Raw genomic sequence first — 25,559 nt, 5'->3', positions numbered from 1 at the left:
TTTTATGAAGTGTTCTGCCCAGTAAATTCAAAATTGCTGTGAGAATGGTCCAAAGATAGCTTGATTTTTTACCATGTGTACAGTGTGTACATACACTAGGGATTGAAGATGAGTACTTGTGCACCTGCTGCTGTGCTCAATTTGACACTGTAGCTAAGTGGAGGCAGAAAGAAGAAGGAAAACCACTGAGAAAATGCCTGCGTCTCTGGAATATAATGCTAGAGGGCTTGTTACTGTGTTACCTTTTAATAAAATTCTGGAATTTTAGAACTAAAAATCAACAGTATGATATCTATTAACTTGCAAACTGCTTGAGCGCAGGGATTGCACCATGTCTACTGTTGTTTTTCCAGGGTCACACAGTGCCTGACACATGGTAGGAGCTCAATGTATAATGGGTACCAACTGAATAAATAAATTAATCTTGTCATTTTCTGGATGTTAAAATTGGAAGTCAAAGGAACTGTTGAAGGTCACATAGTTAGTCAATAGCATACCTAGAGCACAAAAGATTGTTTCTTCCCCATGCAAAGTATGTGGTGGGTCTGAATGGCTCTCAGAGCCCAGTCCTCCATGTGATGGCTTGGAATTCCATGTGTGTCTTCTGTTCTGCATTCATCTTGTGAGAACTCAATATCGACATTTGCATCTACAATCACCATGGTGGAGGAAGAGAGGCAACTCAGAGAATCACTGACTGGCTTTTAATCACTTCTGCCTGGAGTAACTTATCCTTTTTCATAGTTCATCAGCTGAAGGAAGTCAGAGGGCCAATCCTTACTTCCAGAGGCAGAGCAATGTAATCTATGTGCCCAGAGTAGCGAAGAGCCAGTTACATTGTTGACAGCACCAGGTCCTGCCTCCTTCCCTTAACCTCCCCAAGGCCTGCGGTGTACTTCCGCTAGGATCTGTGAGTAATAAACCTAAACATGAAGAACAACTATAGAGAATGCAACAAAAATGTATCATTTATTACAGCAACCAAATCCATAAGGGATCTAGGAACCATATAAAAAAAGATGTGAAACTTTCGCATGAAGAAAAAAAATTAAACATTAATAACATGTTTGTTTGTTTTTAACTGAATTGATGGAAAGATATACTCTACTCATAGCTAGGAATATTCATTGTCACACAAATAATGTTTTCCCAAATTAAAATATAAATACAATTTTATTTTCAGTAATAATAGCAACACAATTTCTTCATGGAGCTTGACAAACTAATCCTAAATATGAATAACCAAAACAATTTTGAAAAAGAACATAGAGGAAGAAATTTTTCTACTAGGAAAAGAAAACGTATTCTAAAGCTATGATAAGGTGAGAGCATGATTATTGCAGTAGGGGTTAATTAATGACAAAAAATAGAGTCCAGAGATAGCACCAAGCATATACAGACACTTGGTAGATAAAAAAGGAGGATTTCAAATCAATGAGGAGAAAATAAAATATTTTTAAAACACCATGAGGGCATGTGACTTTCCAGATTGAAAAGATAAAATTAGATCCCTCCCAGACACTATATAGATAAATCAACTCCAGATAGATTAGAGGCCTTAATGTAATCAATGAAACCTTAGAACTAGAAGAAAATACATAATAATTAAATTGGACTCAAATATAAAAATATATGTATAATAAAAATATATAATAATTAAATTAGACAGCTAGATGACAATCAACATGGGTGAATAACTAGCTTTCCAGAAGTCTATTTCATTTAAAGCTTATTTTTAAAAAAAAAAGACATTTAAACATCCCCCAAAGGATTCCCCTATCTAGTTAATTAACAGATTCATTATCTCACCCATTGCTCTCCCTGCCATGAGAACATTTAAGTTCTCTCTTAACAGAGTTTAAACATTTTATCAGAGATGCTCACTTCTTTCCACAAGGAAGTTTTGTATTATAACATATAAAAATGTTCTGTCCTAGAGAAGGTTTAAGACAAATTTTTCTTTACAACCTTTAAAAAGAGAAATCTAGCAATAGCTGGCAATATTACAAATTTGCTGTGCCCTATTACCTTGCAATTCCATTTCTAGGTAAAACTCGCACATACCTTCACTAGGAGACATGTACAGATGTTTGCACAAGAAAATCAGGAGCAATGACAATGTACATCAGTAGACGAAAGAAGAAAATGTTTTGGTATAGTCATGTTATACAGGTAGTAAAAGGGAATTAATTAGACCTATATGTGGTAACATGGGATAGATCTTGAAAACATATTGAATTTTAATAAGCAAGTTATAAGTATATGACATAAATAATATCCCAGTTTGCATAAATTTTTAAAACACACTAAGCAGCACTATGCATTATTTATGGGTACATATACTTGTGATCAAAATATAACACCGTGTCTAGATTCACACCAAATATGATAGCATTGTCTCTGGATAATGAGGAAGTGGAGGAAAGAGGAAGGGAAATGTTACTGGGAAAGAGATTAAGGAGATCTCAAATTCATCTGTTTGTTTGTTCGTTTGTTTGTTTTTAATCAGAAGCAAAATATGAGTATTTCTTGTTTGGCCAGCAAGTACATAGGTATTTGTCACATTATCCATTGTACATGTTTTTTTCTTTTTTTATTTAATTAAACTTATAAGTACTGTCTAAGAGTCAACCATTGACAGATTTGACTCTATAAAAATATAAAGTTCATAAAAACCAAAACCTGTCTTCATAATAACTTAAATGAAAATATGTGTAATAAGCATAAAAGACAAAGTTTAATATCCCTAAGATACTAAAGTTTATTCAAATTAATAATTGATGGGCCATCCGGCTGGTGTGGCTCAGTGGTTGAGCGTCGACCCATGTACTGAGAGGTCGCCAGTTCAATTCCTGGTCAGGACATACGCCCAGGATGTGGGCCTGCTCCCCAGAGGGGGACATGCAGGAGGCGGCCAAGCAATGTTCTCTCTCATGGATGTTTCTGTCTCTCTCTCCCTCCCACTTCCTCTCTCTCTAAAATCAATAAAGAAAAAATGTTTTTAAATAATAATAATCAGTGGACAAAGGATATGAGACTTGGAGTCCAGGAAAAGTATTCAGCCTCAGTCAAGATACAAAAACTGAAATTAAAATAACATGATCCTTTTTAACCCATTTTTTAAAAAGACAGTAATCAGTGCTGTCTAGATTAAGGGAGTTCAGACACTCTCACACATTTCTAGTTGAAGTGTAAATTATTTCAACATTCATAAAAAACAATTTAGCAATGTCGGTCAAGAGTCTTAAAAATATTCACATCCTTTAACACAGTGATTCCACTTCTAGGAACCTGTTCTGAAGACATTATCTGAAATGTGTACAGAACTTAAGATACACACACCATAAAAAGTATTGTGGAGTTAAAAATAAAAAAAAATAAAAAAGGCCCTGGCCAGTTTGGCTCAGCGGTTAGAGCGTTGGCCTGCGGTCCAGAGAGACCCGGGTTCGGTTCCCGCTAAGGGCACGTACTTCGGTTGCAGTTTGTCCCCGGCCCTGGTTGGTTGTGCGGGTGGCAGCCACTCGATGTGTCCCTTCACGTCGATGTTTCTCTCTCTCTCTCTCCCTTCCTCTCTCTCCCTCCCACTCTATCTGTACAAAAAATGGAAAAATATCCTCGGGTGAGGATAAAAAAAAAAAGTATTGTGGAGAGATTTATAAACAGCTTAAATGTCTACAGATGAGAGAATGAGAGTATTAGATATAAATAGATGAAAATATATAGAGAGAGTTATATCTAGAGATAGGAGAATTAAATGAATATATCCATCTATATGGAAGAATATTAAGGAACCATGAAAATCATGTTTATGGGAAATGTTTAATGACATGAAACAATACTTACATCAAATATCACATGACAATATACAAAATTATTTATATAAAGATTATTTGGAGGATTTTTCACTAAAACAAACAAAAGGAAATATACCCAGATGTTGGCAATGATTAGCTCTGGTTGAGCTAATTTCATTTTAAGATAATTCATTTCATTATAAAATAACGATTTTTGTAAAGGGTAGAGAATCCATTGATTTATTTAAGAAATGGTAGAATGGCCTCCATGGAGTAGCTAGAGATACAATGAATATTTCCAGCTTCAGAAGGTGAGGTGCTCTGATCCTCAGAGGACCAGACAGTTGACAAAGTTGACTGGGGAATTGCTAAAGGACTGGAATTCGAGAGACAAGTCTCCTTTATTGACACACATGTTCTGGTTCCCAAAGCCTGGAGAAATTCCATATGCCATAGAAATGAGGTCTCAAGGCTATGCCCATTATGGAAACAGGAAAAAAAAAAAAGAAGAAGAATTAAATTTGCTGCTTAAATAAAATGGGCCCCATCTGGCTAACATTTGGAGATTTGTTTTCAGTCCACATTGCCACAAACACACTTGACAGTTCCCAGGGTAACTGGCAGCTCTGTCACAGCATAAATAAAACGAAAGTGCCAGTTCTGTGTGGAACGAAAGGAGACTTGATGCCCCAAGGCTTAGATTTAGTGTTTGGAGATACACTGCTAATTCAGTGCTTTAATAAATAAATGCATAAGGAAGTAAATAAGGGGTAGGCTTATTATATAAAGGCTGTTAAGTATTCACATTCACAGGAGAAATCTAAGTCTGAAGGTGTGATGTGAGTGACAAGTAGGCCAGCCTCAAGGGAGGGCAGGTGAATCGTGGTGTTTGAGAGCAGTTAGCGATGTTGCAGCTCCCTGCCAGAGCAAGCTCCGTGGAAATAGGGTAGATGAGAATTAGGTTTGGGATTTCAGAAGCCTAGATGGGGGTGGGGACTCCTGGCTATGCGCCCAGAACCAGGAAAATCTGATAGGCAATATCTAAAAATCTAAGGGAGGCAAAGAGATTAAAAGAATGTTTGGCCCAGCCAGTGTGGCTCAGTGGTTGAGCATCGACCCATGCACCAAGAGGTTGCCAGTTCGATTCTCGGTCAGGACGCATGCCCAGGTTGTGGGCAAAATCCCTACTGGGGGCATGCAGGAGGCAGCCAATCGATGTTCTCTCTCATAGATGTTTCTATCTCTCCCTCTCCCTTCCTCTCTCTTTAAAATTAATAAAGAAAACAAAATGTTAAAGAATGTGTGAATAAGAGCCTATCCAAAGAAGCCAGGCCAAGGGTAAATCCAGTGATTAAGGGGTGAACTCCATGAGAATGATAGAAAACTGAAGGCAAGGGGGTTGGGAGGACAGGTTGAAGGTGGGATGTGGTGCAGATGCCAATACCTGGGACATTCTTTGTGGAGAGCGAGCTCCTTAGTATAGTGGGCATTAAAATACAGGGTCTGGGTTTTTTTTAAGAAAGAGGAAAATAGTTCCAAGCAAATGACATCAGCAATGACATGGAGGAGGCAAATCACAGCAAAGATATGGTAAATGTGACCCTATGTTCATTCATTCAGTTAAAAATATTTGGGGAGAATGACTGCTCTATGCCGAGCACTGTGCAGGGACCCAATATAAGTAATCATGCCCTGCCCAAGGGACACAGTAACACACAAGTAAATAATACACAGATTCCACCCTGACATATGCCTGAAAGAAAAGATGAAGGGAGCATTAGTTGGGTGGTCAAAGAAGGCTTCTCGGAGGTGGTGTCTGAAGAATTTTCCCGGCAAGGAGAATGTTTTGCACAAAGACCTTGAGATTAAATTCCAAAAAGAGAGAAAGAATAATAAAAGCAAGGCAAAACCTTGGCAGGTTAGAGCATTCTCCTCTGAATTTAAATCAGACTTCCTATCAGAAAAAAAATTCTGAGTGGGCACCTTCAATGTTTATATTTATTTACTTATAAATTGTATACATTGTATTATACATATAACATATTCAAAAATAGAAATGTTAAAGGATAAGATGAAAAATAAAGTGCAAGTTCTAATATGTTCTTCTTTCTACATCACTGTGGATGGTCATGCCCCCTGGGGGGACCTCGTTCCTCTTCCACAGCACTGGAAGAGGTAAAAGGATCCAGGTGGAGCCCAGTGACCAAAAGGGCGAGTGGGGACTTCATCCGGGCGAGTTGACCTCTGGCCATGGCAAGGAGCTTCTATTTTATTGCAGTCAATAGGAAGTCACTAAGAGTTGTGAGCAGCAGACATCACCCAGCTTGTTTTCAAAATATCACTCAGTCTGCAGTGCAGAGACTGGATCGGAAGGGGGCAAAAGCAGAATCAGGGATGACTAAGGAGACGATTACTGATCCAGATGAGAGCACAGAGCAGCTTAAACTGGAATGGTCCTCCTCGGGAGAGGGTAAATGACACATCCATACAAGTTTTGGAGATAAAAGAGACATAACAAGCTAATGCAGGGGGTGTGAGGGTGAGGGAGGCTTTCGAACGTCTTAAATTTAAAATGCTTATGTGGTGTTCCAGTAGAATTGTCTAGCAGGCAAATGTGAAGCCATTTAGGGCAGAAATATAAATAAGGGCATTTTGGCACAGAGGCGATGAAAGCCTTGGGGAGATTAAAGCGATCTGAAAGAGAGTATGGAGAGGAAAAGGACTCAGTTCAGGATTAAATCCAGCGAGCAGCCGAAGGGAAAAAAAAACCAGAAAGTGTAGAGGTCACAGAGAATGTCCAAAAAAGAGAAAGGGTGTGGAGAGGATTCGGCAGCCAGATCAAGGAACTTAAGTACAGAAAAGTGTCCTTCCCTTTGGGCAACTTGAAAAGAGCAGTTTTAATGGGGTTTTAAGGGCAAGGTGCAAACAGCAGTGGGTGGAGAAATGCACAGGAACGAGTGGGGAAGGCAACAGCATCTGCAGAGAGCTGTTGTAAACGTTTGGTGCTGAATGGGCTGGTCATGGAGGAAGTACGAAGATGGTTTCATATGGAAACCCCAGATCATGTTTGTAGATTCTTGGGATGATGCAACAGGCAGTGGAAATGGTAAGCAGATGAGAGGGGAAAGTCACTGCATGCAGATCCAGACCATGTCGTAGATTAGATAGTGGGAAGATGAGTTCTTTTGGATGACTTTTCATCTTTGTTGGTGAAATAAGAGGTCAGGCCATCAGCTAAAAGTGGGGTGGGGAAAGGAGAGGTAGAATGTGAGAGGTTTGAGGAAAGAGGTATTCTAAAAGGAACCATGAACTTACCAGAAAAAAATAGCAGGACCATCAGGCAATGAGGAAAATTCATTTGGGATCTGAGATGATAGATTTAAAGGCAAATGGATAAAATGGAAATAAGATTTCTCTCCAGCAGTGAAGTGATCTGCTTTTTTTTTTTTTTTTTTTTTTTTTTTTTTTTTTTTTTTGTTCAGTGGTAATAAAATGGTAAAAGATTTCTAGGAGGTAGGGGAGATCTGTGTTTGAGAAGATAGAGGGCAAAGATGCAGACCAAAAGGAAAGATTTAAAATGCTGAAGAAGAGTCTACATGTAGGAAACCTGATTTGAGAAACAGAAAGATGCTCTTTCAAGCCCAGAAAAAAAAAAAAAAAGTTATTTTCTGAATGAAGAAGATGATGGATCTGTGCATCTTTTCACAAGAACCTTCTGCTTTTCCTCCCAGCCTCAACAGATGCTCTGCTATTCCCCTTGGAAACAAGGACACAAGCTCATTTATCACAGGGCTGACCAAGGCCAAGGTCGAGGCTGTGACCGGGCCGTGTTTACACCGTGCTCCACACACAGGGCTTGCCACGCCAGGTAGCACTGGGAGAGTATCAACTTAAGCACGAGACGACGTTTTATCACAGTTTATGTTGTATCTGCGGACTCGCACTCCTCCGCCGTGGCCTTGTAATAGTTCATCTGGGATTAACGTCATTAACGTAAGAGGAGAGGCTCGAAGGTGAAAAGAGTCCTTGGGAACTGACACGTCTTCTGGAGACGTTTACAAGCATGACTGTTATTGATGCCTGGGGACCACTGAGTGTGGAAGTGCAGCCAGATTCTACACGTTGCCTCCCAAAATACTGTCTCTACCTTCCTTTGAATTCATTTTTCCCCCTTAAGAGCTATATATTATAACAATCTATAGGGCCCCTCATTGAAACAATTCCTTACACAACTCATTATATTAAGTGATGGCACATGATTTTGTAAACACATTGAACCTAAGCGACAGTTGCATTCACCATTGAAACATTAGAAAGTTATTACCCTTACACTTGGCTAATTAGTGGACACTATCAACATCTTCCTAACCACTCTCCATATGTACTGTACTTCTCTTGTACATAAGCTTTTTTAAAGAAGTTAAAATTGGCATAAGAACTACTTTCTCGGTTTATTTAAATCTTGGTTTATCACATGTATTGTACTTCCTTCATGTTGCACAAGCCAGACTGTCCTATAATGAAGCATATCAATTTTACTACTGTAGTGAACATTCCTTCACAGTCAGCCAGATGTTCTGCATCAGTCAGGGAAATTAAAAAAAAAAAAAAAAAAAACTTTAGAAAATAGTTGACGAAATAACTCTATTCCTGGGGGAACGGAGGTATGCAGTTCCTCTGAAATGTCTGTTCTAATTCAGTAGGGGTTTAGGTTCTTTTCTTAAATAATCAGTGCATGAGGGGATTTTTTTTCTTTTTCCCTTGATGCGATCATGGAGAGTGTGTGAACACTTAACAACACTGGGCACTAAACTATTAGAATAAATGGTACCTCTTTTCAATCAAAATGGAAGTATGGTAGTTAGAGTTCAGGGTCTTGGTTCAAATTCTGGCTCTACCGCTTACTAGTTCTTTTATTTAAGTCCTCTGTGTCTCATCTTCTTTACCTGCCAAGTGCAGAAAATATTAGTACCCAATTCACAGAGATTTTATGATATTTAGAAGATATAGCACATGTAAAATTCTTGGAACAGTGACTGGCACATAGCAAGTGTTCAATAAACAGTAACTGATATGGCATTTCCTCCACAAGACCCTCCCAAACAAAATGAACGGCAAAGGTCCCATCTCTTGAGAATGAGCTTTATTTTCCCAGTAGCCAAAAATGTATCCAGGCCCAGGTCTGTTACAATAGGAGACTACTCCAACTGAATAATAGTTTTCCAAGTTGAAAGCTGGGTTTCACTAAAATAATGAAACTTTTTCTTATGTGGCTCATGAATGTGTTCTAAAGACAACCCCCAAAAAACCTGCCAAAAGTGTTTTGAGCAGCGGCCATCGTAGAAGCGCCAGTGGTCAAAATGAAGTTTAATCCCCTCGTGACTTCCGACCGGAGCAAGAACTGTAAAAGGCAATTCAATGCACCTTCCCACATTCACAGGAAGATTATGTCTTCCCCTCTTTCCAAAGGGCTGAGACAGAAGTACCATGTTCGGTCCATGCCCATTCGAAAGGACCATGAAGTTCAGGTTGTCCGAGGACATTACAAAGGGCAGCAAACTGGCAAAGTAGTCCAGGTTTACAGGAAGGAATGTGTCGTCTACAGTGAGCGAGTGCAACGGGAGAGAGCTAGTGGTGCAACTGTTGCACACTCACCCAGCAAGGTGGTCACTAGACTAAAACTGGACAAAGACCGCAAAACAATCCTTGAACGTAAAGCCAAATCTCGCCAAGTAGGAAAGGAAAAGGGCAAATACAAGGAAGAAACTATTGAGAAGATGCAGGAATAAAGTAATCTTACATACAACTTTCATTAAAACTTAAAAGGAAAAAATTTTAAAAAATAAAATTAAAGTGTTTTGAGCAGAAGCTGTGTCACTGAAATGGGAGAAGTCATTCAAGTTTAGCACTCATTTCAAAATATAAATTCTGGGTTTTTAATCTAAAAGACCATAACAATTTAAATATCTCAATACTAGACATACCACAAAAAAGGAGAACAGTGGCACTATTGCTTTTATTTTTGGAACCCTGAAAGTTGCATCGAGATTAGCCAACTTTGGGTTCTAAGGACTCATTATCCTGTTTGAAGCCCTGAGCGATTACAAGACTATGGAGTGAGTTTCTTTCTTTCTTTCTTTCTTTCTTTCTTTCTTTCTTTCTTTCTTTCTTTCTTTCTTTCTTTCTTTCTTTCTTTCTTCTTTCTTTCTCTTTCTTTCTTTCTTTCTTTCTTTCTTTCTTTCTTTCTTTCTTTCTTTCTTTCTTTCTTTCTTTCTTAATTGAGCAAACAAACATTTCCTAGAGTCTATTTTCCGTACATTTTTGCATTTTATACTATTTTCTTTTTTTTTTTTTATTTTATTTTTTTTATTTTTTTATGAATTTTTATTTATTTTTTTGTTACAGATATTTTACCTTTTTACCCCATTGGCACCCCCCACCCCACCCCCTCCACCCTGTCCCCGGCTTAGTTGTCCATGTCCATTGGTCATGCATACATGCATATAAGTTCTGTGGTTTATCTCTTCCCACCCCCCCACCCCCCATCCCCTCTTCTGAGGGATGTCAGTCTGTGCCCTACTTCCATGTGTCTGGGTCTACTGTATTCCTCAGACTGTTATGTTCATTATATTCCGTATATAAGTGAGATCATGTGGTATTTGTCTTTTTCTGCTTGGCTTCTTTCACTTAGGATAATACTTTCCAGGTCCCTCCATGTCGTCTCAAAGGATAAGAGATCTTTCTTTCTTACCGCTGCATAGTACTCCATTGTGTATATGTACCACAGCTTTTTGATCCATTCGTCTACTGGTGGACACTTGGGCTGTTTCCAGATCTTAGCTATTGTAAATAGTGCTGCTATGAACATGGGGGTACATATATTCTTCCTGATTGGTGTTTCAGGCTTCTTAGGGTATATTCCCAGCAGTGGGATCACTGGGTCAAATGGAAGTTCAATTTTTAATTTTTTGAGGTAGCACCATATTGTTTTCCATAGCGGCTGCACCAGTCTGCATTCCCACCAGCAGTGTATTAGAGTTCCCTTTTCTCCACACCCTCGCCAACACTTGTTGTTTGATGATTTGTTGATGGCGGCCATTCTGACAGGTGTGAGGTGATACCTCATTGTTGTTTTAATTTGCATCTCTCGGATGATTAGTGATGTTGAGCATTTCTTCATATGTCTCTTGGCCATTTGTATGTCCTGTTTGGAGAGGTGTCTATTCAGCTCCTCTGCCCATTTTTTAATTGGGTTCTTTGTCTTCCTTTTGTGGAGTTGTGTGAGCTCTCTGTATATATTGGAAATTAACCCCTTATCTGATACATCATTGGCAATGATGTTCTCCCATACAGTGGGTTGCCTTTCCATTTTGATGATCGTTTCTTTTGCTGTGCAGAAGCTTTTTAGTTTGATGTAGTCCCATGTGTTCATTTTCTCCTTTATTTCTGTTGCCTTAGGTGATGTATCAGTGAAAATTCTGCTCCGTATGATGTCCGAAATTTTGTTGCCTACATTTTCTTCTAGAATTTTTATGGATTCACGGGTCACATTTAAGTCTTTTATCCATTTTGAGTTTATTTTTGTGTATGGTGTAAGTTGATGGTCGAGTTTCATTTTTTTGCATGTAGCTGTCCAATTTTCCCAACACCATTTATTAAAGAGGCTGTCTTTACTCCACTGTATGCTCTTGCCACCTTTGTCAAATATTAATTGAGCGTATTGCCTTGGGTCCATTTCTGGGTTTTCAGTTCTGTTCCACTGGTCTATATGCCTGTTCTTGTGCCAGTACCAGGCTGTTTTGGTTACAGTCGCTTTGTAGTATAACCTGATATCTGGTAATGTGATCCCTCCAACTTTGTTCTTCTTTTTCAAGATTGCTGTGGCTATTCGGGGTCTTTTTTGGTTCCATATGAACTTTTGAAGTATTTGTTCTAGTTCTATGAAATATGTCGTTGGTATTTTGATGGGGATTGCATTGAATCTATAGATTGCTTTGGGTAGTATGGACATTTTAATTATGTTAATTCTTCCAATCCATGAACAGGGTATGTTCTTCCACTTTTTTATATCTTCCTCTATTTCTTTTTTCAATGACCTGTAGTTTTCTGCAAATAGGTCCTTTACTTCTTTGGTTAAGTTTATTCCTAGGTATCGTAATTTTTTTGGAGCGATGGTAAATGGGATTGTTTTTTCAGTTTCTCTTTCTGTGAGTTCATCATTGATGTACAAGAATGCTGTCGATTTCTTGACGTTAATTTTGTATCCTGCTACTTTGCCAAATTCATTTATTAAGTCTAATAGATTTTTGATGGAGTCTTTAGGGTTTTCTATGTACAATATCATGTCATCTGCAAATAATGACAGTTTCACTTCCTCCTTTCCAATTTGGATCCCTTTTATTTTTTCTTCATGTCTGATTGCTGTGGCTAAGACTTCCAGTACAATGTTAAACAAGAGTGGCGAAAGTGGACATCCCTGTCTTGTTCCTGTTCTTAATGGAAATGTTTTTAGTTTCTGTCCATTGAGTATGATGTTGGCTGTAGGTCTTTCATATATGGCCTTTATTATGTCGAGATATGATCCCTCTATTCCTACATTGCTGAGCGTTTTTATCAGAAATGGATGCTGGATTTTGTCGAATGCTTTTTCAGCATCTATTGATATGATCATGTGGTTTTTATTCTTCATTTTGTTTATGTGGTGTATCACGTTTATTGATTTGCGAATATTGTACCAGCCTTGCATCCCTGGAATGAATCCCACTTGGTCATGGTGAATAATTTTTTTGATGTATTTCTGGATCCGATTTGCTAGTATTTTGTTCAGGATTTTGGCATCTATGTTCATCAGGGATATTGGCCTGTAGTTTTCTTTCTTCGTAGTGTCTTTTTCTGGTTTTGGAATTAGAATTATGCTGGCCTCATAGAATGTGTTTGGAAGTCTTCCTTCTTCTTGAATTTTTTGAAATAGTTTGAGGAGAATGGGTGTTAGTTCTTTTTTGAATGTTCGGTAAAACTCCCCCGTGAAACCATCTGGGCCTGGGCTTTTGTTTGCTGGGAGAGTCTTGATTACCTCTTCAATCTCCTTAGTTGTTATTGTTCTGTTCAAGTTTTCTATCTCTTCCGGGAATAGTTTTGGGAGACTGTGTGTTTCTAGAAATTTGTCCATTTCGCTGAGATTGTCGAATTTGTTGCCATATAGTTGTTCATAGTAGTTGTTAACGATCTTTTGTATTTCCGTGGTGTTGGTTGTTACTTCTCCTCTTTCATTTCTGATTTTGTGTATTTGGGTTCTCTCTCTTTGTTTCTTGGTGAGTCTAGCTAAGGGTCCATCAATCTTGTTTATCTTTTCGAAAAACCAGCTCTTTGTTTCATTGATCCTTTGAATTGTTTTTTTGGTCTCTATGTCATTTATTTCTGCTCTGATCTTTACTATTTCCTTCCTTCTACTTGCTCTGGGGTTTTCTTTTTGTTTGCTTTCTAATTCTTTAAGTTGTGAGGTTAGACAGTCAATTAGAAATTTTTCTTGTTTTTTGAGGTAGGCCTGTAGTGCTATGAACTTCCCTCTCAGAACTGCTTTCGCTGCATCCCATAGATTTTGTGTTGTTGTGTGTTCATTTTCATTGGTTTCCAGGAAGTTTTTGATTTCTTCCTTGATCTCCTCGGTGACCCATTCATTGTTTAATAACATGCTATTTAGCCTCCATGTGTTGAAATGTCTTTGCATGTTCTTGTTGCAGTTGATTTCTAGTTTCATGCCATTGTGATCTGAGAAGATGCTTGATATGATTTCAATCTTCTTGAACTTGTAGAGATTTAGTTTGTGTCCTATCATGTGGTCTATCTTTGAGAATGTCCCATGTGCACTTGAGAAGAATGTGTATTCTGTAGTTTTGGGGTGTAATTCTCTGTAGATATCTATTAAATCCATTTGGTCTAGTGCTTCATTTAGAGTCTCTGTTTCCTTGCTAATTTTTTGCCTAGAGGATCTATCCAGTGCTGTCAACGGGGTGTTGAAGTCCCCAGCTATGATTGTATTGTTGTCGATTTCTCCTTGGAAGTCCTCCAGAAGATTTTTAATATATTTTGGTGCTCCTATATTGGGTGCATATATGTTTATCAAGGTTATATCTTCCTGTTGGATAGATCCTTTCAATATTATGTAGTGGCCGTCTTTGTCTCTAGTTATGGTCTTCATTTTGAAATCTATTTTATCAGATATGAGAATTGCTACCCCAGCTTTTTTTTGCTTTCCATTTGCTTGGAAAATTTTTTTCCATCCCTTCACTTTCAACCTATGTGAGTCTTTTGTTGAGAGATGGGTCTCTTGTAAACAACATATAGATGAGTCATGCTTTCTTATCCAATCAGCTACTCTGTGTCTCTTTATGGGAGCATTCAGTCCATTTACGTTTAAGGTGATTATTGATATGTACTTATTTATTGCCAGTTTTGTTTAGTGTGGTTCTATTTTTCTTCCCATTTCTACTGCTAATTACAGCAGTCCTTTTAACATTTCTTGCAGTGCTGGTTTGGTGCTAATGTATTCCCTTAGCTTTTTTTTGTCTGGGAAGCTCTTTATTTGATCTTCTATTTTGAATGATAGCCTTGCTGGGTAGAGTAGTCTTGGATTCAGATTCTTGTTTTTCATGACTTTGATCACTTCATGCCATTCCCTTCTGGCCTGTAGTGTTTCTTGTGAGAAGTCAGCTGAGAGCCTTATGGGGTTCCCTTTGTAGGTAACCTGTTGCTTATCTCTTGCTGCTTTTAGGATTCTCTCTTTGTCTTTAATTTGTGGCATTTTAATTACTATGTGTCTTGGTGTGGGCCTGTTTGGGTTCTTCTTACCTGGGACTCTCTGTGCTTCTTGAACTTGAATGCCTTCTTCCTTCACCAAATTAGGGAAGTTTTCTCTCACTATTTTTTTGAATATATTCTCTATCCCTTGCTCCTTTTCTTCTTCTTCGGGGACTCCTATGATGCGAATATTATTACGTTTCCAGTTGTCCCATAGTTCTCTTAAGCTGTCTTCCTGTTTTTTAATAGTTTTTTCCTTTTGTTTTTCTGATTGGTTGATTTTTTCTACCCTGTCTTCTAATTCGCTGATCCGGTCCTCAGCTTCCCCTACTCTGCTTTTTAAACCTTCCAATGTGTTTTTCATTTCGGATATGTCATTTTTTATCTCTTCTTGTTGGTTTTTAATTTCCATTTGGCTTATTTTCAGTGTCTCTATGTCCTTACTCATGCTGTTCAGCTTCCTCAAGATCATGGCTCTGAATTCTAGCTCTGTTAACATGCCTAATTGCTCCACATTGATCTCATCTTCGGTGGAGGTGGTTTGCTCTTTCATTTGGCTTCTGTTTCTGTGTTTCACCATTTTAGCTATCACTCTGGGCTTTGGAGCCTGTCAAGTTCTCCCTGTGGGTGTTGGTGTTCTGCTGTTTGTGGCTCCCTCTCCTGTGTTTAGATGAGCGAGGGAGGACCCGCGTTGAACACCACTGTCAAGTCTTACTTTCCTGGTTAAAGCTGCCAGCCCAGGAAACGTACGGTTATCCTCTAGCTTTTTGCCTGGAAGCTAGCAGTCTAGGTTAATTGATGAGTTTTGGGTTGTCAGTTGATTGAAAAACTCCCTCTGGTGCTCAGCCAAGGGGCTTTCACGAGGGTGGGGCAGATGCTGGTCCTTAGTGAGCCTCAATTAACACTTCAATGGCCCACAGGGTGGGGTTGGATCTCCGAGGGAGGGGCTGCTGCCTCTCTCAGAGCCCTGGGAAGAAGCAATGTGGCCACCGTCCTGAGTGGCTGCACTCAGCCAAAGCTCCGAGAGCCCTCCAAACCCCGAGTGTCCCGACACAGTTCCAGTCCAGTCTGCCCTCCCTCTGCCGGAGCCCAAGGTGAGTGGCTGTGGCTGTTTTAGCCTCAGTCCCGGCTGCGCTGTGGGGCCGCCTGGGAGTGTAACCCGCGGGCGCCGCTTATAGCTAAGGCCGCTGCCGAGCTGCCGACCGTGGGCTCCCAGCCCCGTCTCGCGCCTTCGCAAGCCTACCGGGATGGAGTCAGTGTCCCTCGTTGTATGGTCCTCGCAAGCTGCTTTTCTGTTGGTTTTTCCCGTCGATTTGTCTGTGTTATAGTTGTAATTCCAGTTTGGTTCTGGGAGACGGTCTGTGTAGCTCCGTTCACTCCGCCGCCATTTTTCGGTCCTCCCTATACTATTTTCAATATCATTTGGAGTTCCTACCGAAGACCAATCTGAAGGGAAGGAGCCTTTTTAAAAAATCCTCTGTCAGATACAGTGCACAGACTCATTTGATGCCTCATGTCAGGGTCTGAGGAGTTCCTTCTGCAGTCTCCCTGCAGCCAGCCCAAGCTGCTCATGCTGAATGTATGCCCCTTGCTTCACATCTTCCACCAGAGCCAATGGGAAGCGTTAGAATACCCCCCACTAGTGCCAGTCTCTCTAAATAGTTCCCAGACCTTAGTGCATGCAGGACTCCCTGGAGAGTTCATTGAAATGCAAGTTTCCAGGGCCTCTGTGGATCTTGCAAATGGTACTCACTGGGGTAAGCCTGGGACTCTGCATCTTTGACAAAAGATCCAGGTGATTCTGAGGCAGAAGATGTCACAAGCTACTTTTACAGAAACACCAGAAGAGAAAAAAGGCAACAGGTATCCTGTGGACTTGGCTTGAGTCACATCACCACCACTGACATGCTCTGGGAATCTGGACAAGTTGGTTGACCTCGCTGTAGCTCCGTCTGCATCTATAAAGGAGGAACTGATCCAGCTGCCTCAGAGGATTGCTAGGAGGGAAAACGAGATGGTACATTTCATGAAACACACAGCAGAGCACCTGGCACAGAGTAAATGCCCCAAATAGCACCTACCAAACCATTGCTTCCTAAATTCTGATCCTGTGGTTAAATCACCTGTTTGGTTTTCTCTTTTCTGGATTTGTAACAACTTAGATATCTCTGAATATTTTTTTCATTTTCACCTCCTTTGTAAGAACTGAATACTGTGGTCTGTGTCTGATCAGAGCCTGGGTTCCTCATTATAATCCTCTGTATGTGTCTAATTATTCCCTAAATGGGCACACCTCATTGCACACTTTAATTTCAGCATCTCATTAGAGGGCTCCATTTACCCACCTTGTTATTCCCCATCCCTTCTCCAATGGCCCTGTTTTCCAGCTCCTCCTTTCAGCCCTCACATCTTTTTATGTCCATTTCTTTATTCAGAGTATTAAATCCTTCCTTTTATGCTTGCCATTATTCCCTCTTTCTGCACAGCTCATTACATCCCTCCATCTGCGAACTTCATTATGCCATTCCATTTTTATCTCATTACATCCTCGTCTTGCACATATTATTAGCTCCCCCATTCATGCATAGCACTGCATTCTTTCTCTCCGCTTATCACAACCTGCCCTTTCCACCCTCCCCATTTAATGCTTCCATTTATAAATCACATTACATCCCTTTAAATGCCTTTATCATTACACCCATCCATTTATGCATCTCATTACACCATTACCCATGCACATTTCTATGCGCATTTCTATTTGTACATCTCATTATGGCTCCATCAAACATGCACATGTCATTATTCCTCTTTCAAATGTTCACGTTGCATTACATCTTCTTATGTTTGCATCTCATTACATTCAATATCCCTAGGTTTGACAACACTAACAAAAACAGACAGATAAGCATGTAACTTGCTTTTAGAAAATGAAATATGTTCTCTGGCACCTAACATTAGTGTTTCTTAAACAAGTCATTCATTTCAGAAAGATTTACGTATATTTACCTAGCTGAGAGACCAAAAAGTACTATCTTTTATATGCATACAAAGGAGTTTCTTAGTTTGCTTTGTTCAGATCATCATTGTCACTACTTTGAATTATTTCTCTTCAGTTAGTGTAATTATCCATGAATCGATTTGGGGCAAAAACTCTCTGAGGGAGAAGCTGAGGGATCTGTCTTACAGATTGAAGAGTGCATGGAAAACACAGAGGAGTGAAGACATTTCCCAAGAACTGCTGGTGAATGATGGTGGCAGGGCACAAACTCAGGTCTTCTGGCTCTGAAACCTACCTTTTTACCTCCATACCACTCTGCAGGCAGAAAAAATCTTACTTCTAAGTGTTACTTCTGCCATGTACCCCATCCTGTAACACTTCCCTAAAATGGAACTGGATGTCAGCATGCTGTAGGTTTGATTTGTTTTCTAAAACAAAACAATAGAGCACTTTACCGTCCATGCTTATTTCTATGTCTCCCCGTTTGAAGAGGTGGATTAAAAGAGACCTTAATATGGCAGCCCCCCTAATAAGAATAAATGCAAAAGTCAGGAGAAAGACATGGTCCTTTAATGACTTTCACCTCAAGGCCAGCCTCTTACAGGCAAAATAAAGTGTCTCCTCTACAAGGGATGCGAGTGGTACCAAGGAAGCCCCACCCCCCACGTGAGGAACCTCTCTTCCTCACAGACTCTAACCCCTGCCAGTCTCTTTGCTTCACTGAACGCTGTTCTCTAGCTCACTTTTATTTTTATGAAATTTATAAATAACTGACGAATTCGGAAAAGGGACGAAAGATACCCGATCCCATCACAAGATAGAAGTGCTTACATTTCTTCCAGATTTACTTCAAATATTTCCCTTTACAAACAGAACAAAACTATTGCAAATACTCTCCCGAGGTTGGTGTATATTATTTCCATGAGTGTTTTTGTACTGTTGTTTTACAGTTTTACATGTGTGTGATCATATTTTGTGTATCTTTTGCAATATGCTTTCTGAGCTCAAGAATATGTTTTTTACAATACATTTGTTCATCCATGTAGAGTTAGCTCATTCATTTTAGCATCTATAAAATTTTCTATTGTGTAAATAGGCCATAGTTCACTTTATCCATTTCTCTACTTAGGGTAGTTCAACGTATTATGTCTGTCTTGATCACTATCACTTCACTAATACTTAGTGCTGTGCTCTATATGTTGAATGACTAAATGAGACATTTGAAGTTCCCACCTCATGGGAAGCAATGCCTTCTCTGTAAGTCCATGAGAGAGTCCTGGTAGTTTGGCCCTCTTTGTAACTGCTCCAAGTAGTAAATACATCAATAAAATAACAGTTCTTCAAGTAAAACTAGACCCTGGCCAAATGTTGGCATATAGTAGTGTATTCAAATAATTGTACCTAAAAAGGGTGGTCTGCTTCCCAGAACCTGGAATGCTTCTTATGTAAAGGCAATCAAAGTGGAGACAAATGCAATGCTTGCTAAGACGTGTAGGTGATTTTTCCCCAATGGTGTAAGAAGCAAAGCTTTAAAGAGTTACTAGAGACTGATAACTCTGGAGGCTTGCGAAAGCCCCTGATGCTATCAGACCAATACGTCTATGGTCACCTAAAAGATGGCCTGTTTCAGACAGGGAAAGGGGTTGTTGGATGGTAATTTTTCCAGAAACTTCAGAGCCGAGAAAGGCCTTCCATTAGGATGTGGAAAGGTAATTCTCCACGCTGTGCTGGTGGGAATGTAAATTGGACAGCCATTTGGAATGCAATGATCAGAACTAGTGAAGTTAAGGATATGCATAATGTTACATGTTTGATGTCTCATGCAAACAATGTTTCTGACGCAAAGCAGATTCTTATTTTTATAGCAAATCACCTCACCAGTTTCCCTTTGCCTCAGTTGCCCAGGGCAACGCGATGAGAACCAGATAGCATCGTACACGTTCGAAGGTCTGTACTGCAGTTAGGGAACCCTGAACATATAAATCTGGACATTTAAATAGGGGGTGAACAGCTGTTCCCACTCTTCTGAAAGAAGGGAAGAAAAATCCTTGCCCTTTGGGAAAGACTCTGCTTTCCTACTCTCAGCTTTGGGACAGACCTGAGTCTCTCCCAGGGGAGGATAAGATGATTGCCCCCAGCTTGACAACCAGGGATTTCTCCAAATCCTGAGTCTCATCCCCCCCTTGGAAGGTAAACTCATATCTCTCTGGGAAGAGAAACGTCTCTCGATGGTCTCTCACTTCCAATCAGTCATAAATTAACTTCTAAAGTTTGCTCTTTTAGCCCAGGTTCCAAGTTTCAGTAATATTTGCTCAGAAAACCCAAACTGTGAAGAAATGTTAAAATATTTCCTTTACAGCCTTACACCTACCTATGATCTAGCAATTCTACTCCTGAATGATTATTCCAAAAAAAAATTCTTGCGCACATCCACAAGGGGGCGTGTATGAGGGCATGGTTCACGTAAGTGCAAAGGCAGAGGCACCCTTGGGGCATGGCGGAGGCATTGCTGGGGCACCGTTAGATAAAATGTGGTGGGTGGGGGATGCACACTATGAAAGCACTTTGCAGCAGAGAGGCAACTAACTAGTTATACATGCAGGGATCTTGAGTGAAATAAGCAAGAGAGAGAATGTGGTCTATGGCATAATGTCATTTTGGAAAATGAAAAATACACTAAACATTGCTCATATTGGTCAAGATGTATATCTGTTCAAAGACATATCAAACTCAAAAGAGTGAGAACTTATATAAAGGGGAGGTAGGAGGAACAGTCTGGGAATAAGAATGGTATCAAGGATAAAGGGGGAAAAATAAGACAAGAGAGGAACTTTGTTCCCAACAGAATAACCTCATAGCTAGGAGCATGGTTATCTCTGATTTTCAAAGGAAGAAAAAGAAGGCTCCTCCAATGAGCTCTTCCACACCACACTCTCTGTGGTCTAGTACCAGATGCTAGTGCGTAGTTGTACCAGATGCTCAGTACATGGTTGCTAAGTACAGGTGGCCATCAATTAGGAAAAAAAAAAAAATCACTGCAATTCTTTGGTTTTGCATATGAAAGGAGATTATGTGGATGCTGGCTTTCATTGCCAACAGTTCTGGAGATTACATTTTACTGCTGTCACCACTATAGAAATGTCAACATTTTCTTGGGATTTTGATTATTAGTAATCTTTTATTCTTTCTTCCACTTTGACCAAAAAATAAATAAATAAATAGTTTGCTGGTTTCAGTTGGCTGAAATTTTTTTAATTGCACTCAGAGAAATTATCAAACATTTCTGCAACTTCACTCAATGTATCACCTTTATTTTCTACTCAATTTATATGTTTTTATTAGCTTTTCTATAAACTGGTTTATTTAAACTCTTGTCATGTTTACTGCCAACATTCTGTAGTCAGATTCTTTTTTCATGATCCTTAGATGAGTGTGAAAATTTGACTTTTTGAACCAAATCAAATATTCTATCACATTTGTTGGTTCTTAAATGAAAGTGTTCTTCAGAATTGCTCTCTAAAATGAATCAAATGAAGACTAGTGTTTTCTTCCAGCCACTCAGAGCCAGACCCATAGTCAGAATTGCAAGGACTTGCCAAGAAGCAATTCAGTTCTTGCCAACATACAGCGGCTCCTAAGATAGGAAGATAGTCAAGTCTATTTCATGATCTCCAGTGAAAGTAAGAAGCTTGCCACACTGACCTCACATATTCACGTGGGCCTAGAGTTCTTTTACCAATTTGGGGTAGAAAAGGGGAGACAGGGCAACCTAGCACATGTGTGGCACCGTGTTGAATCCTGAAGCACACCGAGTCCTTCCAGACCAGCACCCTGCTGCCTCTGCGTAGGGTCCGTGACCTGCCGCCGCCCCTCCCTCCACACAGCCCAGCCTTCTGCAAACTTCCAGAGAAGGCCCAACACGTTCGGTTTTGACACTCCACCTCTCCCTTCCATATGGCACTATCTGGAATAATAAGATCTCTGGTTTTTTAAGAATGAAATTTTTGCTCTTGAAACCAGATTATGTATTTTGTCATATGAAACCTGTTGTAGTAAAGTATAAACATAAGCCTGTGAGGACTAACAGATCCCTCAAACACCAATTAATGGAGACAGATCAGCCAGCCCACATCTGTTCCCAAGAGTGTAGGATTAATTTCCCAGTCAGAAAACCTGGGGGAGCTTGTTTATAAATGCAGGTTCCCAGGCCCAGACACAGGCATATTGGCGTAGGCTTCCAGGAGCAGGGCCTGTCTCTGTTGTTTACAACAAGTTGCCCCAGACGCCTGATGCCAGCACCTCCTGAGGATGGTCTGGAAAAGCTGAGAGTCTCAAGGACATGAAGTCAACATACTATGCTGATGAAGTCGAACATTCTCCTTCAGTTACCAACACTGCATTCTAAAAACCTGTTTTATAAAATTAAATAGAACTAATTCCTATAATACACACAGAGATGCATGTATCTATTTTTAAAAATAAATGTGTTCTGAAAGAGCTTTATGGTCATAGTTGAATAGACATGAAAATTGAAAAGCTAAATGCTACTATTAATAAAAATTAAAGATAGAGTCAATGTCTCAATTCACATAAATTTATAAAAATTGATTAAACATCTGCTATGGGCAGAGTGCTATACTAAGTGTTCTCAGAAGCTACAAAATAAATCAGCGTTTTTGCTAAATAGCTTTAATCTAGTTGAGGACCTAAAGAGTCACACCAGAAGAATGTGATATTGGTGTATTCCAATTTTCCTCTGTGAGGAGTACTGTAGACCCAGTGAATTACTTTCTTACTTTCTGGGAAGACAAGACTGTGTCTCGTTCATCTATTTGTCCTTGGTTCCTAACACCAGTTGCTCTAAAGACTAAGTGCTATGAATTAAATCCAATTATAATATTTTTCAGAAATTGAAATAAATTTAAAAATTGTAGCATAAATCTTCTTTAGAGTCCTTTTGTTAGTATACACACATACTTATAAGACATCATACCTATACAATACAAGATAAGACAATATAAATGATATAAAGATAAACAATATAAAGATGAATCATTGATTTTCTTCCTTAATAAATTTATTTTCCACTCTGGACTCCATATAGTCAGAATATGTGCACTATAAATAGCCATGAGGACATAAAGCCTTACTCTTATATAAAAATATTGGGGATTATTTCAAAAAACAAAACTCTTGATTACATTTCTTAAAACATACTTGAAGTATGTGCCCAGTGTTGATCCTATTAGCCATAGGCATACAGAGCACATGAGGCAATCCTATGTTTGTATCTGTGCAAAAATAACTTTAGAACAGAATTTAAATGTGCCAGAATTCAAACTTCTTCCAGATGTATGCTTTCACTGATTTCTGGAAAATTGCTTCTCAGGACCCTCTCACAGTACATCGACCACATTATGACATCCAGAGGCCACTTTGCACTTTTATGGAATCCATAGCGCTGACTCATGCTGTCACTGTCATCAAAACACTGTTGTAAATATCCTCTCATCTTTCCGTGCTGCCCGGCTTATTTTTCCCCTAAGAGGCTTCACACGGGACTTTTTATATCGTTTCCCAAACTCCTGCTCTCATTAATGATTTTCTTCTAAAACTGGAGGAACTCTCATATAATCAGCTGCTTAAAAACATCATTTTCCCTCCAAGGGCTTTTATCCCTCTTAAATTAGATGGTGTTTATTAGAAAAATCCTTCTTAATGCGTGCTTGCTATGATTATATATCTTTTTTCTTTAAGTCAGCAGAAATCATTTGGACTTCAATATTCTTTGAGTTTTATTGAGGCCTGATTTGGAGTGCACTTGGAAGAATGTGTCCCCTCTAAGCAGAATCATTATTTTCATTGAGAATCGGCCAACAGGGTGACCTTTCTTTCTAGTTCATGGCACAATCTCAGTATTGATTCTCAGTACTGTACAACAAATTATCACAAACCTAGCAGCTTAAAACAGCACATATTTGTTATCTCACAGTTTTTTGGGGTCAGAAGTCTGTTCGTCATTCAGCTGGGTCCTCTGCTTAAGGTTTCACAAGGCTACAAGATATTGTCTGGGCTGTGTTCTTATGTGGAGGTTTAGCCCTCGCTGGTTCAGCTCAGCAATTAGAGCGTCAGCCTGCGGACTGGAGAGTCCCAGGTTCGGTTTCCGCTAAGGGCACGTACCTCAGTTGCAGTTTGTCCCTGGCCCCAGTTGGGGTCATGTGGGTGGCAACCAGTCAATGTTTCTCTCTCATATCAATGTTTTTCTCTGTCTCTTCCTCCCTCTCTCCCTCCTGCTAGATGAACGCAAAAATGTCCTCGGGTGAGGATAAAAAAAATGGGGGAGGGTCTGCTTCAATCCTCACTCAGATTTTTGGAGAAACCATTTACCGGGGTTTGTAGGACTGAAGGACAGGATCTCTTAGTGGCTGTTGGCTAAAGACCACCTTTAGGTCCTAGAGGCCACCCACAGCTCCCTGTCATGTGGCCCTGTCCATGGGCAGTTCACAACATGGCAGCTTACATCTTCAAGTCCAGGAGAAGAGTCTCCCTTTGCATCTAGCAAGACAGGTCAGTGTGTGTGTGTGCACATTATGATAATCATGGGTTTGCTATCCTACTACTTTTGCCATATTCTTGGTTAGAAGCAAATCACAGATCCCTCCCACACTTAAGGGGTGGAAATTATCCAAAGGGATGAACAGCAGGAGATGGGAATTATTGGGGGGAGGGGTGTCACTCTAGGGCCTGTCCATTACAATTCCATTGACATGAAATACTCAGAGAGTGACTCTACTTAGATATGAGTGATTTTTATCTCTTTTGGAGTCTAGCTGTCTTAAAGGATATTTATAATTCTCTAAACAAGTCAGTCTTAGTTCTTTTGTCTTAAAAAAATAAAAGGAAGCCATATAGAAATTCTTGGGCCAGACCTGGGGAAGCTACAGGATCCAGAAGGGTAAAGAAGATTAAATGAGAGGAATAAAAACCTTAAGCATATGAAGAGGTCAAATTTTCAGAAAGTTAGGTATCACTAGTTGTTGGTTTGTGTTTGCTTTTGTGTGTGTGATTTATTTTGCTTTGATTTCCCACCAATATGTAGAACTCCATGTGTTTCATCTGTCTCTGTTCAAGTTGGCTGTGTTTGCCAACCTCAGCAGGTCACAGAACTGCGGTACCTCACTCAGTTCCCTCTGCACGACACCCACATCCTCGAAGGAGGATTTGTGACTGCCTGCTTTTGACTTCAGAAGTGAAGACCGGAGTGGCGCTTGCCCTCTGCCTCAAACTTATTCAGTCACTCTTTACCAAGACAAATGTGGATTTTAGGTAGCAACCTGGGACATTTCTGGTCTCAGAAGAGGAAACATAAAGGGACCCTTAAGTATTATTTTAAGTACTTTGTTTGCTAGCAGTGTTTGTGGTAAATGAAAAATTGAACTTTAATTGTGTGGAAATAGGGAAGTGATTTGCATGCCAATGGCCGAGTAGGACTTCAGAGACTTAGCCGTTTTGAAACTGATATTTATGAACATCTGTTTCTCCCCCATAAATTTTAATACGGATTTCATCCTTTGAAACCTACAAAACTCCCAGGTGCTTCTTCAGTCTTTATCTTAGGAACATGCTTTTTAAAAAAATATTTAAGTCTCCTTTTTTTCATTAAACACTTTTGAAATCGCTTTTGTTGAAGCAACATTCTGTATAGACAGTGCCTGTTGGGGTGCCTACGGTGTGGTATTAAATGTTAGCGACTCAAAATGCTGTGTACAGCCTGTGGAGCCCCCAAAGTGTCCAGTCCAGGAACACAAGCCATCATCGTCTGAATAAAGGGCATTTGAAAAGTATTCATTTCTAGTCCCGGTTTATGTCTTTCCTTATTCCACATATATTTATCTAATGCTTGTTTATGTGACAGGCACTTTTAGGTGCTGAGGTTGCAACAGACAAAACCCCTGCCCACATTGTGCTTA

At 39.7% G+C, this 25,559-nt stretch overlaps 2 protein-coding genes across 2 annotated transcripts in view; both read left to right on the top strand.

The window, feature by feature from the left end:
• VEPH1 (ventricular zone expressed PH domain containing 1) overlaps positions 1–25,559 on the top strand; it is a 229,245-nt gene that overhangs the window by 181,372 nt on the left and 22,314 nt on the right. The gene's annotated exons all lie outside the window — the stretch shown is intronic.
• On the top strand, positions 9,155–9,583 carry LOC118617131 (60S ribosomal protein L26-like). Its single transcript, XM_036242766.1, has one exon. It carries the CDS (start codon positions 9,155–9,157, stop codon positions 9,581–9,583), a length of 429 nt encoding a protein of 142 aa, XP_036098659.1.

The sequence above is a fragment of the Molossus molossus genome, unplaced genomic scaffold (assembly GCF_014108415.1).
Source record: "Molossus molossus isolate mMolMol1 unplaced genomic scaffold, mMolMol1.p scaffold_m16_p_5, whole genome shotgun sequence".
NCBI classification, from domain to species: Eukaryota; Metazoa; Chordata; class Mammalia; order Chiroptera; family Molossidae; genus Molossus; species Molossus molossus.
This window is presented reverse-complemented; position numbering and strand designations above follow the sequence as displayed.

What these genes read in the sequence shown, in the direction of transcription:
- LOC118617131 (XM_036242766.1), top strand. Translation starts at nt 9,155, where the DNA reads ATGAAGTTTAATCCCCTCGTGACTTCCGACCGGAGCAAGAACTGTAAA.